The following is a 14,225-nucleotide window of genomic DNA, read 5'->3' on the forward strand; positions in this document are numbered from 1 at the left end:
CTTTTGGGAATACATCTTATACTCTTGAAAGGCCTGTTTATTACCCTCTTAAGTGGTGCCACATTTGTGAGGAACATGCATTTGTGGGATGAGCAGCAGAGATGAAGATGTGGGTTACGCCCATAAAAAAGTTGCCAAATCTTTGCTGCCAGTGCCAAACAGCTTATTCTGCTGTTGCTATTGCCTCTTGTTTTGAGCTTCTGGTACCCCCAGGTGCTGCCAATCATGCCATGGGCCCTGCTATTGTGATCAGCAGGTGTCTGCTCCAAGAATCAGCATGCCATGTTTGGCTGATCTGGATAGAGCCTGTGGGATAGCCCAACTTTAAGCTGGTGTTCCTCAAAATCATTATTTGGGGTTGTCAGAGACATGAAGTGGGCATACCAAGAAGACAATACCCCATGAAGGCCTCATAGGGCTGCCAGGAGGCCTGCCATGACTACTTTTCACCGTCAGACCAGTTTGCTCTGGTGTTGGTGAGGTGTGCACTGAAACATGAACAAGAGGAGGAATGTTATGTTGTTATCCCAAAAGTGCCTGTGTCTTACAAAATGTGGCACCATTTAAAAAGGGAAATAAACAGGCTTTCTAACTGTTTATGGTTAATTTTTTAATTCTTTGTATATTTTTTACCAATTCATTTGGTGATGCATATAAAAACATTTTCAGAAACAACTGCAGCCAGTTATATCTGCTTACTTCTTGCAAAGAACCAAACATAATCCAATGACCATTGATTATGGGAGACATTTTTTCATGTTTTGATGGCAAATTTGATCATTTTTTCTTCATATTTATAATTTATTAGGATTTGAAATTTACTTAGCTGCACAAGGTGAGGGGCAGGGCTTCATATGGTCTCCGGATTACCACTTGCCCACCTCTGATTTCGACGAGCAAATAAGATAAAATAGTAACTCACTTTGATGTAACGTTTTAAAGAGGTATGAAAGGGGAATTTAATGCAATAGTCAAAGTAAGCTTTACATTTCAGCACAGATAGATTAGTAGTAACGTGTCTAAGCTACAAAAAGTTCAAATGTGCTAACCCAAGCTAATGAATAGTTTTATTAGTTTGGTTTGTTATTTGAGAAGGGACACAATGTTCCTTCATGTTTTATTGTCTTGAAGGCAGTCGACCAATCAGAGGAAGCCTTGCTCATTTTTATCCAATAGCAGCAGCTGTTGTTGGCACATAGCGGTGGGAGTGGCAGATATTTGTAGCAGCACGAGTTGATTTCAGTGAGCAGAATTAAATCCAGGGCGCGTGGATTAAAACATCTGCAGTAAAGTCGTAGACAGCTGCTGGTGGTGGAGCTGCAGGTGTGAGGATGGGGGGAAACAGCCAGAGTCACTTCTCTCTCGAGGAGAGTGAAGGTGGAGGAGTAACGTTTGTGAAGGGCATACGGGTGAGTGGAAGCTCCGAGAGAGAATGAATTATAAAAGAAAAGTTTACAAGGGAAATATAAGTGTGCAAAGTTACTGTGAGGACGCTTCAGTTTCTTCTTCTGTGGACAAGAGCGCTGATTTATCATCTGCTGACATGGTGGATGTTTTATTTATTGCACTGGGTCTTTAGTATGCAGAGAAATGTCTCCACCCCTGGTTTGTATTCACCCTACACAAAGTCAGGTATATACTCCCTAATGAGCCAGATTAATAAAGAAATACAATGGCAATGGACTAAGGCATGAAAATATCAAATAAAAATCCTACCTTGATTATTTTAGCTGGATGGATACACGGTTTACAAATAGCAAAATGTCACTAAACCAGACTTAGAAGCTCTGATATGATTAAAATAAAATAAATATCAACACTGATTGCAAGCCAGTCTATTTGAAATGTGTTGTCTAAATTGGAAATGATCATTTTATTAATTTAAGTATCTTTATTAGCAGTATCATGGTTTTGATATCTGTGTGAAACCACAGCAATAAAAAAATATTTTATGGACATTCAGTATTGTTCAATCTCTCCTTATTTTATTGTGAAAAAATGCAGAGAACTCCCACACTCCCAGAGGCAAATTAAAGAGGTCATGGGCCCCAAGGCTATTTTTGTTGTGGGGCCCACCTTCCCCATCATGCTTTACCCAGTAAAGATATCTTTGTTTCTTGAATATTTGTAAGATATAAGTGCATCCTTGAAAAATTAGAATAACATGCAAAAGTTATTTTTCTTTACCAGTCATTTAATTCAAGAAGTGAAACTTAATATATTCTAGATTCATTTAGTTTAAAGTGATATTTTTCATGTTTTTTTGTTTTTTTTTTATTTTAATCTTGATGTTTACAGCTCACAAAAATACACAAGCAAAGAACTGGAGTGTTGCTCAGTGGTCCAAAGTCCTGTTTTCATATAAAAGTAAATTTTGAATTTCATTTGGAAATCAAGGTCCCAGAGTCTGGAGAAAGGTTAGGGAGGCACCTAGGTGCTTTTAGTCCAGTGTAAAGTTTCCACAGTCAGTGATTGTTTGGGATGCCGTGTCATCCGGTGCTATTGGTCTACTGTGTTTTATCAAGTCCAGAGTCAACACTGTCAGCCATCTACCAGGAGCTTTTAGAGCACTTCATGCTTCCATCTGTAAGCTTCCATCTGACAAGCTCTATGGCAGTAATCGTCAACTGGCAGCCCGGGGGCCACATCAGGCCCGCCACAGCTTTCCATCCGACCCCCAGAAGATTTTCATAATCAGAAAATGTGTAGATGAAAAAAATATGGTGTGGTATTTAGAGTGAGTTATTTCAAAAGATCCAAATAAGCTTTAAATGATGTCTTAATGATTGATCCCTTTTACAGAAACCCACCCATCAGCCATTATTAGTGAATATGATGAATGATAAAGACATACTCAAGAATTCGTTCTTGGTAAAGGGGCTATTTTCTATGTCAACTTTCCACTTAAGGCACTTTGAGAGTTGAATATATTCTGCCAGAGAACCACCACAATAGACTGGTTTCTCGACTGTTTCAAATAATTTGAAATAATTTGATTTACTTTAAAATCTCAATATATTACCCAGCCCTAACACAGGGGGAGCCAAAACCAGTACAGGAGAAATCCTAACTGGAGCTGTATTTTTTCAGACAAGCACAGGTGGTGCTCATGACCTGTATATCTTTTCTCTTCTCAGCTGTCGGACAGAGTTATCAACAGGATGAAGCAGCCAGTAAAGGTTTCCTCCTGTCCTCACCTACAAAATCAAACTCCTCCTCCTCCACCACCTGTAGAAGAAACATCCACCCCAGCCCCCGCCCCCTCTGTTGAAGACCTGCTCCCGCTTCTGACACCCCCAACTCCGTTCATTGCTGCTCCTACTCCTCAGGAAGCCCCAGTTGCACCTCCACCTGTAAAACTCGTCCCTCCTCCACGTGTCAAGTTTCACTCCATTCCCCCACCTCCGCCTATAGAGCTGGAAACCCAGCCTCTACCTATGGAGCTGGAGGCCCCACCTCCACCTGCACCTGTTTCAGAACCTCCTCCATCTCTGACTATCCCACAAGTAGAAGCACCTGTGGAGCCTCCACCTTCTCCACCCTCTGTTGAATCCATCATTCCACCTCTTGTTGAAACAGAAACACCACCTGCACCAACCATAAACGAACCAATAGTTGAACCTGTCATTCTTCCTCGACCTGTGGAGTCATCTCCTGTGGCTTTAACTCCACCTGAACCTTTAGCTCCATCTCTGCCCTCTGAGATTGTAAAAGAAGTGGCTGCACCTGCTGCTGAGCCAGTTGCAGCTCCCTCTGTTGAACCAGTCACATTGCCTTCAGCTGTAGAGCCCCCACCAGCCATGGCAGCTCCACCAGAAACTCCAACTGTCCTGGAACAACCCACTGTAGCTTCCTCTGTTGAACCTATAGTCCCACCTCCACTTGTAGAGCCCCTGCCAGCTGCAGCAGCTCCACCTGAACTTCCAACTGTTCTCGAAACACCCATTGTAGCTTCTCCTGGTGAGCCTGTCATCCTTTCTCCACCTGTAGAGCCCTTACCGACTGCTGCAGCTCCAGCAGAGCCTGCAACTGTTCCTGAACCAACTGTTGTAGCTCCAACTGTTGAACCTGTTGTCCTACCGCCACCTGTAGAGCCCTTACCGGTTGTTGCAGCTCCACCTGAACCTTCAACTGTCCTGGAACCGACTGTTGTAGCTCCCTCTGTTGAGCCGGTCACCCTAGCCCCACCTGTAGAGCCCTTACCAGCTGCTCAACCTCCAGCTGTTCTAGAACCACCTGTTGTAGCTCCTACTGTTGAACCTGTTGTCCTATCGACACCTTTAGAGCCCTTGCCAGTCATTGCAGCTCCACCTGAACCTTCAGCTGTTCTGGAACCACCTGTTGTAGCTCCCTCTGTTGAGCCGGTCACCCTAGTTCCACCTGTAGAGCCTTTACCAGTCATTGCAGCTCCATCTGAACCCCCAACTATTCTTGAACCACCTGTTGTAGCTTCCCCTACCGAACCCGTTACCCTAGCTCCACCTGTAGACTCCCTACCAGCTGCTGAACCCCCAACTATTCTTGAACCACCTGTTGTAGCTTCCCCTATCGAACCTGTCACCCTAGCTCCACCCGTAGACTCCCTACCAGCTGCTGAACCTCCAACTGTTCTGGACCCACCTGTTGTAGTTTCCTCTATTGAACCCGTCACCCTAGCTCCACCTGTGGAGGCCCTACCTGCTGCTGAACTTCAAACTGTTCTGGAACCCCCTGTTGTAGCTCCTTCTGTTGACCCTGCTGTCCTTCCTCCACCTGTAGAACCCCTATCGGTCCCTCTTACACCACCAGAACCTCAAGTTCCCGCTCTTCCGACTGAGCCTACATCCCCATCTGTGACTGAACCACCTGCTGTAGCTCCTTCTGTTGAGGCTGTGGTCATGCCTCCACTTGTGGAGTCCCTCCCTGTCACTGTTACTCCCCCCGAACCAGCCCCATCCCTGCCCCCTGAAATTATCACTCCAACACCTCCACCTGTCACTGAAGCTGCTGTCGCTCCCTCTGTCACACCTCTTGAACCTGTTGTCCCGTTGACACTACCAGTAAATACAATCCAACCTCCACTGGCTGTTGAATCTGTTCCAGTGGAACCAACAACCCCACCCTCCCCTGTTGAAACAGCCCCAGTTGAAGCTTTAGTTTTACTTCTACCTGAGGAGGCCAGCCTTATGGAGCCCATAGTGCCACTTATTCCACTTGAAGAGGCTCCTCCAGCTGCGGAGGCACTACCTCCATGTGAGCTGCTCCCACCTCCACCTACTACAGAAGTGGTGGCAGTGGCACCCCCTGAACCAGAGCTCACTCCTCCTCCCTGTCACTCTACGGAGCTTGCTGTTGTTCCTGCTGGTACTCCTCTCAGTGAACCCTCCTTAGAGCTTTTAGCATCACCTCCACCTGAACCAGCTCCATCTGCTAAGGAACCCACCGTGACCCCATCTCTGCCGCCTGCCATTGAGGATGAACCACCTGTTGCGGATTCAGTGCCTCCACCTGCACCAGGTAAACGTATCACCATGGTTGTCACAAAATTTAGAAATAAAAATGTGTTTTTTAAAAACTTGTTGTGTTTGGGTTTAGCTTTGTCCACATCTCCTGAAGAGGTGGAGAAGGAGCTGAGGCAGAAGATCAAAGAAGAGATGCAGAGGAGTCTGGCTGAGGAGATCAGCCTGAGGAGGTTGGAGCTGCAGCAACAGTAAGAATGAATTTTTGTGAATGTTTTTGTAGGTATCACTATATGTGTTTGCATCCAAGGCCGCCCATAATGGGGAATGAAGGAGAAAGCTTTGGGGGCCTGTGGAGGTTAAGAAAATCACAGTCCATTGTAAAGTTAATTTGTGATAAGCATGTGGAAACAATGTGGATGGGCACATCGAACTAAACCATTAGGAAAGTAATGTCAAACTTCAAAGCTAAGCCATGATGTGCACAAATGTCATGATACCAGAGAAAAAAGTAGAAGGAACTGAGACAATTTCAAAGGAAAAATTTTAAATAATTGCAAAAGAAAGGCAAAATCTGGCAAAAATGCTTGTTTAATTTAACCTTTATCCACTTAGTCCTTTGTTATATAGGATGTTTGTTTAAGATATAATTCTCTTTAATGTAATGCTCCTTTGTGTTACTCATTTTGTTCTGTAAAGCTAGAGAAAAACCTGGTAGTAGAATTTCTTAACAGATTGATACAGTTTTGTCAAACATTATCCTGTTAAAGTTATAAGTTAAACCACCTTTTTATGCTTGTTTTTTTTTTTATCGTTGGCAAAACCACAGAAAATCGCGGGAGAAATTATTTCCTGCTCTGAAAATGAAGTCTTTTTTTTTTTTTTTTTTTTGAGTTTCTTAAAGGTTACATAATATGCAGAATACACTTTTTTTAGGCTTTTCTAGCAAAAATATGTGCCCCTGGCCCTCCCCACTTGGAAGAAAGTTCCGCCCTCCTCTCCTGATCCTCCTCTCAGCTGGGAAGGGTCTAGCTGCAGCCGCTACAAACCACGCTCTGTACAAAACACGCCCCCTACAAAACTCGCCCCATTGATCCATACAATAAATTAATTCTAACCCTAACCAGTGGAATTTAAAATGCTAAACCTAACCCCAGGAAGCTTATTAATTAAGATATACACCTACCCCAATGAGCTACCCCTAAATCTAACCAGTGGAAATTAAAATGCTAAAGCTAACCTAACCTAAAGCTAATTAAGGCCTATCTAAACTAATCTAAGTTAACCTTACACTAAGCAAATAGCACAAGTGGGCGCACAAGTGGCTGCAGTTGGGTATTATTGTCTCAGCTGGCAGCTGGGCCACATCCATTTCCTGAGAGGGGCGGAGTTAGGGGCGGAGTCATACAGCTCAGTTACATTTAAAGCCATAGACACAGAAACAGCTCTTTCTGAGCAGGGGTGAAACAGAGGTTTTTTTAGACATGCAAAAATACAACACTGTAGTGTTTTTTCAGCAACAAACTTCACAAGCATGTTTTGGGGACCTCTGAGACCGATATAAACTTGTCTTAAAAGGGTAAAATATGCAATCTTTAATTTTGTCATGCAGTATATTTGCATGCAATTTGAAAAGGTAAAATTACTGTGTTAGTCTGACCAAAACTGGGCTTTAAATAAAATGCATTCAATTGCATAAGTCTGACTAATCCTACTAAATTTAATTTCTCAAAAATCAGACTAACAGACCTAGGTACTTTGGCTTGAAGTAGATATATTCTTGCCTCCATATGCCTCGATGAAACCAGAAAAGACTAGACGCTCTGTACATACTTTGCTGTCTCCACACCAGGCTTTGCCCTGGAAGATGATAAACGTAAAAGCTAAGCTTTGCAGAAGCTGCACCGTTATATCACTATAAGCTAGAAGGATAGTATGCATCACATTTGTAACATAAGTGGAGTTGTTTATGTATTCATCATTCATCATACAGCTGGTTAGCTGGTCCTAATTGAACTCTAACCATAGCTTGACTTCACTGCACATGTGAACGTACTGATTGGCTGTAATGAAATCTTTGAATGATGCATGGCAGTGCATGCATTATAATTTTAAAAATGATATCTGTGTGTTAATGTGTGAAGGCTGGAGGAGATGAGGGTCCAGGCTGCTTTGGAGGCCAGAGCAGCAGCTCAGGCTCAGGTGGAGGAGCAGGTGAAGAAGACACTGGAGGCGGAGAAGCCATCATACATGGGGAACCTGACGGAGGCCATCATGAAGGAGCGAATGAAGACAGAGGACCAGAGGCTCATGGTGCAGCTTTATGTAAGAATGACAAACACTCATGATCTGTCCATGTGTGAGGATCTCTCTTTAAACACCAAACTCTTCACTCCTCTTGATGTTTCTCTGTTTTCTTTCCTTGCTCTCGTCTTGTTTCAGTGGATGGAGGTGAAGGTAAGATGGGAGAGTTATTATATGCATGACTCACTTTTTCACCTTCCTCCTGCTCTAATCGCGATGAAAAAAGCTGCTGCACGGCCGTGTGTTACCAGGAATAAATAAGAACATGAGTAATTTTAGGAAATTTGGCAGCACGGTGTAGAAGATATTGAAAAATAACATATAGCACTGGCATGAATAATGCTGGGATCAAGAGTGAGATGATGAAAATATAAGCTTTTTAAACCCACACAGGCTCATCAGCTGGAGGAGAGGGAGAAAGCTTTGAGGAAACGAGACGCTCTTTACAAGGAACACGTCGCAAAACTTGAGGCAAAGGTGAGAAATAGGTTCAAAGGAAGAAATACTTATATTTTCCCTAATAGTAGCAACGAAACTCGATAGCCAATACTGCCTAAAAGTAACAAAGTATTTTGACTCCCATTCCAAAAAAGCTTGGACACATAATATGAATAAAACAGAATGTAATTAGTCCCAAACGCTGAAACCCCATGATTAAGTTAAAAATTGCGCAAAAAAATTAAAATATTGAAGCCGAGATGTTTGGCCCATTTTTTGAGTTTTGTGTAAAATGATGTCACTTTTGGCATTTTTCCTCTGTTTTTTTTGTGGAGTTCCAATGCATATAAATGAAATAAACATGTGTCTACCAAAAACGTTTGTAATTGCAACAACTTCTGGGAGAAATTGTGTATTTTCTGGAAAAAGTCCAGGGGTTTCAATAATTCCGTCCATGACTACATCTTAAATGCAGGTAACAGATTGTCATATTACTATTGAGTTTATTTGTTTTGCAGTGCTCTGAGTTTTACAAAGTGACTGCTGAGAGCTTCCAGAAGGGCAAAGAAGAGACGCACAACCGTTTCAAGTAAGTCAGGAATTTCCATGTGTGCATGAGTACGTTTTAAATACTCAATAACTGTGTAAATGTAAGTGTTGGAGGGTTTAAAATAAAAAGTGCAAGGAGTTGAGGGTTCAATAAGAGGGGGGTTGAAACTCTACATAAACATACAGAAGACTTACAGTAGGCTGAGTGCCTATACAAGCCTTACCCCCACACGTAGCCCCACACCTATGTTTAGCACATTCATGTCAGAGGGTAGGGTGTCTTGATTCTTGTTGTGTTGGAGGGGTAGGGTGAGGTGCTGGAGGTATATTTCCCTTCAAGCAGAGGTTTCTAGAGAGGCAAACTCACAACCAAGTTTCACAGGAAATCTCCTAGAATGCATAGTGAATAATTGTCAAGTAATGGTTTAATTATTGCACTATTAATTAAATGACCGCTCTTATATGATCTATTTTAACCAAGTTTCTACATGACCTTAGATATTACCAACAGTTTTCAAAACCAGAGAAATTCTTAATTGTTTTAGTTACAATGGGACGTCACTCTCTCTGGTGGCTGTCATGACAGACTCAACTTGTTTGTCCCTGCCAAGAAAACTCTGGATCTTCTGTGAGGAACGGGTCCTTCCCTCATTCCCAGAATGCTTTGCAAGCAGCTCTCAGCAGTAACCAGGAAGGCCACTATTAACAGTATTTCTCTCTAATTATGTGAATTGCATCCATAAACCAAAATGTAGGTCTTTTGTTTTGTGAATGCATCATATGGAGTGCCGTTTTTGTTGAAGAGAGTTCTCAGTTAAAACATAGATGTAAATAGTAGAGTAGGTGGAGCTGAGCAGTGTAGCTCTCTACCAGTCATCTTTTGGTGTTATTTAGATTAAGTGCCTCTTGGGAGTAGGATTTACAAACTGTGCGTTTAATTTAATATTTCGGTGTGATATTGTTGATTTTACTTCAAGCAGTCATCTAAAAGATTTCCTCCAGAAAAAACGTGCAGTAGTGTTGTTGCATCTGTTTACATAAAAGCCATTGACAACCACTGATGATTCATCAGGAACTTGTATTGAATTTAACCCTTCAAATGCCAGTTTAAGTGCAACGCACTGACATTTATAATAAAAAAGACAAAGAACTCGATATTTTTTTATCCTACATTCAAATTGGATTTCCTTGAAGAGGATTAACACTTTTTTCCAATATATTTTTATTGAGTTTCTTGAATGTACATCGACAACAATCAAAAACATGATAGTGAAAATGAAATAGTACATCTATTTTGTAGTCTGAAGACAAATTAAATGGAAACATATTAAATATGGGCAGAACATGCCATAACACCGTAAGTAAACCCTTAACTAAAAAAAGGCAAACAAAAACACATACAAAAATTTAAAAAGAAATAAAGGAAATAAATAAGGACAAAAAAGGGATTGACACAATCTTTATACGACAATGAAGAGCAACAACTTTGACTTTGCTTTTTTTTTATTTTAATTTTTTAAAACTTTTGCACTCAGGGTGTTTGTGGCCACAAATGGACACTCATGAATAGCAATAAAATAAACTATACATTAACAAAAATATTTCAACCTTTTTTATACATTTTTTTAATCAATATCAGACCTGATCATAAGTGTCATTTTTGTACGGTTTTTTTAGGAATTTAACCCTTTCAGTGCCAGTTAAGTGTGAAACTCTTATGTTTGTAATGTAAAAACAACACATAAAAAATGGTCTATTTTTCTTAAAGGGGGATTATCAGAGCCTTGAATATGCTGATAAAGAGCAACAGCTTTGATTTTTATGCACTTTTTTAATTTTAAGAATTTAATAAATTGTTGCACTCAGATTGTTTGTGGCCAGAAATGGATACCCTTTTTTGCATACATTTCTGATTCAACATAAGACCTGATCATAAATACCAAATATAGATTTTATTAAACCCTTTCAATTCCAGTTTACATGCAAAAAAAAGATATTTATGTAAAATAAATAATAAAGTTTTTTTTTCAATACTACATGCAAACTAAATTTTCTCAAACAGGATTATCACAGCCTTGAATTTGTTCATAATGAGCAGGACAGGTGATGAACAGGAAAATAATGCAAATTTGAAATAGGGACCCCTGAATGAAAGCCTAACATCATAGATGCATGTTTTTTACTGTAATTGCTGGAGGAACCAAAATTGTGGTTGTAATGGGTTTCAGTGAATCTTTTTTGGTCAAAAACATGCTAAGTGTATACAAAAATTTTACAGAGCTGTATGTTCTGATATTAAAATTTCAAAATTTTATTTTAAAAAATGATCCTGAAAAATGCTGTTGTTAGTGTTAACACAGTCAAAATAATCAAAAAAGCAACAAAATGTTTTATATACCTTCTATGGTTTAATAATATTTATGATGCATTCTAAGTTGCTCTTTGAATGAATTTTACTCTATAAATAAATTTGCCCTGCCTGTGTGCTAACACATGTTTTCTAGGACGAAACAAGTGGACTATGGTATTGGCTACCATATCATCAGTGGTTCATACTTTCATGTTTCCTCAGGCGTTTTAATATCCAGCCAGTGTGTGCAGACCTGCAGAGTCAGATTTTAAAATGCTACAGGGAGAACACAGGAAAGACTCTGTCCTGCTCCAGCATCGCCTCAGCCTACATGCAGTGTGTGGACAACGCTAAGAAGGTACAACTCATTGTTCATCTAACGATTTCTCTGTTTGATCTTTGTTTAGTGGTATTCAAACCCATTTCTCTCGTCTGTCTGTCAGAATAAATTGAGCCCTGGAGGTTAATGTGGACCACTGGTCGAGGACGTTTGAACGCTTTTCTTCACTTCAGGAAAATCAGCTGCAGCCTTTACTGGAAGAAGACATGCCACGTACACTCACAGGTTATGGTGTCACAAACATTCGAAGCTTTGTCGTTTGCTTTAGTGCCATGCTTGTTACCTCTCCAGTTCTTGGGAATCACTTTTTAACCAAATGTGCCACAACACTCACAGATGGAGCACTACATTTCAGGAGCTTGTGTTAGTCATGAATGCAAAATGTAAGAAAGGTGCAGAAGAGTTGGGTTTGCTGGTTGAATCAAAGTAAGGCATTTTATATATGATATATATATAATGAGTTAATCATCATGTATGTGTGCCTTAAAGTTGAGAAATTTACAGTCTGATTGCAAATGCATGCAAGAACACAATGAAGGAGTTTGAAGAATCACCTGTGTTTTAGGTTGCTCTGTACATAAGTTATATCAGGGATTTTTCTGGTGCATGCAAATAAAGATATAAAAATAATCAAATCTGTCTTTATGGTTATTGCTCAAACTACATAATGGGTGTTAGAGAGGTACAACTAAAATGTCTGACGCACAGTTGAGGATGCCGTGCATAAATATATTTAGTAGTTAATCTTTTTTTAATTGAAAGCATCAAATTAGCTGAACTTGAGCCTCACCTTTGCTACAAAATTTACTGTTAGCATTTCTGTGTGTTTTGTTATTGTTTATTTTATTATTAAAAGAATGAATGGGCAGAAAATTACAATATGACCTGAAATCTATGGCTGAACTTTGGAATTATTTTAATTCAGTCATCCTGCCATTAACCCTACCTTTGCTAAGAAATACCAGATTTTGTAAAATATATACAGTTAAATACTAGTGACAGTGGTGGTTTAAGTTTGGGGTTAAAGTAGCTTAACCCAAACTACTAGACAACTGAAAGAAAACTGTTTAACTCAGTATGAAAAATAGACCAAAAAAACAAAGCAAACTGGAATTTTATTTTTCCTTTAATAGGGAATATGCAGTTGCAGAATACTTAAGCGCTGTGACGGATCCACGGTTGAGGAAGTGTTTGACTTTACACAGACCCAGTGAGCACAACCTTGCCATCTAGAGAGAGGATGCCATGGACAACACTGCGTCCAAGAAAGAAGACAGACTGTGCACCCACTGCAGCCAACAGGAGGTGGAAACAGAGCTGTACTTTCTAACCATCTGTCCTTTATACACGGACATCAGAGCCAAGTTATTTTCATTTTTCTCCAGCAAACAAAAAGAATCCACCAGTGTGGAAAATGAAGAGAAGCCTTTGTATCTGCTGGGTGAAGTGCAGCATTTTTTTTACCATAATTTTATAGTTAAGCCCAGCATTTTTACACATATACCAATTACAACCATCAGATTTCATGTTTTCAGTCTTAGAGGATCACAAACAATGGAGTCAGTTTCCATTTTGTGGGTTGGCAGATACTCAGGATACTCAAAAGCATGTGTGAAAACATTAAGATGTGGGTTTTTTCCTGATGTGTTGCCTGTAAATAAGAATACTCTGATGCAGTGCTTCCCAAAGTGCGTGCTATAGATAGGCTGCAAGAGGTCATAACCAAATACAATAACTAAAAATCACAGAAATGTGAATTAAATCACATTTCATAAAAGACTTATTTCATTCTTAATATTAATATAATTATTTTATTTTATGAATTATTTTATTCTCAGAAGTAACAAAACACAGCCAGAAGTTTAAACTCATGCCACCTTTTATCGTTTATTTTCTCTAATGTATACAACCAGTGTCATGGTTTAAATGGTGTTGGATAAACTGGTGACACCCCATTAAACATTGTACTACGCGGCTCGCTTCTCAATTTTAAGAATTCATCAGTGTTTTTGAAGACATTAATGCTACTTGGGAAGAATCTGCTGAGCCAAAATGATTTTTCCAGAGAAAAATATTAGAAAAGAAAATTCAAGTCTTTTCATATGCCTATTAGCTACGGTGGCTCTTTGTATTGTGCTTTTATGACCACCCTCCTGTGTCTGAAAGCTGATCATTTACATTTAAATTCCCTGATTGTGAAACAAAATTATGGTAAATAAAATGTAAATACTGACCCCAGAAGAAGATTTTTAGGTCTCAAATTGGGCTGCAGCGTAGTAAAGTTGGATAAAAGCTGGATTAAATGACCTACCTCAATTACATTTCTTTTCTTATCATTAGAACAGCATGAAATCATATTAGAGGACTGTTTTTGCCCTCTGATGGATGTGATCACAGAGGTTCAGTTGCTCTTATTTAGCTGTAGTTACAACATAAACACTGCATGTTTAGCATATATGATTCTAGTAATATACAGTTAATGAAGTGAAACAGATTAGTTTAATACTCAGGAAATTACTAACGAGAGTACCTCTAAAGAGAGAGCCCATTTGTATTTATTTTTTCTCTTGCTTTCATTTTTCCCTCTTTGCCCTGTTCTCTTTCTTTCTCTATTTTCACTTTGATTCCTTTTATTTGTTAAAGACTGTATAAATATGGCAACATGAATAAAATTAAGAGATTAAAACTGATAGAGTATAGTTTAAAAGCCACAAATGAAGAAATAAAAAGAAAACCAATAAATAAAACAAATCATTACCGACAGTTTCCCGAATACTCAGAGCTTAACATGAAACAAGACTGCCTG

At 39.8% G+C, this 14,225-nt stretch overlaps 1 protein-coding gene across 2 annotated transcripts; it reads left to right on the forward strand.

The window, feature by feature from the left end:
• The first annotated feature begins 1,202 nt into the window (after positions 1-1,202).
• Positions 1,203-12,043, forward strand: chchd3b (coiled-coil-helix-coiled-coil-helix domain containing 3b). Of its 2 annotated transcripts, XM_041795935.1 has the most exons (9): positions 1,203-1,409; positions 3,138-5,496; positions 5,575-5,689; positions 7,583-7,763; positions 7,881-7,895; positions 8,136-8,219; positions 8,699-8,769; positions 11,302-11,437; positions 11,523-12,043. In XM_041795935.1, the coding sequence occupies exons 1-9, from the start codon at positions 1,332-1,334 to the stop codon at positions 11,544-11,546; spliced, it is 3,063 nt and encodes a 1,020-aa protein (XP_041651869.1). In that variant the 5' UTR covers positions 1,203-1,331; the 3' UTR covers positions 11,547-12,043. The 2 variants fall into 2 exon arrangements, with proteins under 2 accessions (XP_041651869.1, XP_041651871.1); XM_041795937.1 differs by lacking the exon at positions 7,881-7,895.
• The last annotated feature ends 2,182 nt before the right edge of the window (positions 12,044-14,225 follow it).

This window comes from Cheilinus undulatus, linkage group 9 (assembly GCF_018320785.1).
Source record: "Cheilinus undulatus linkage group 9, ASM1832078v1, whole genome shotgun sequence".
Taxonomy (NCBI): domain Eukaryota; kingdom Metazoa; phylum Chordata; class Actinopteri; order Labriformes; family Labridae; genus Cheilinus; species Cheilinus undulatus.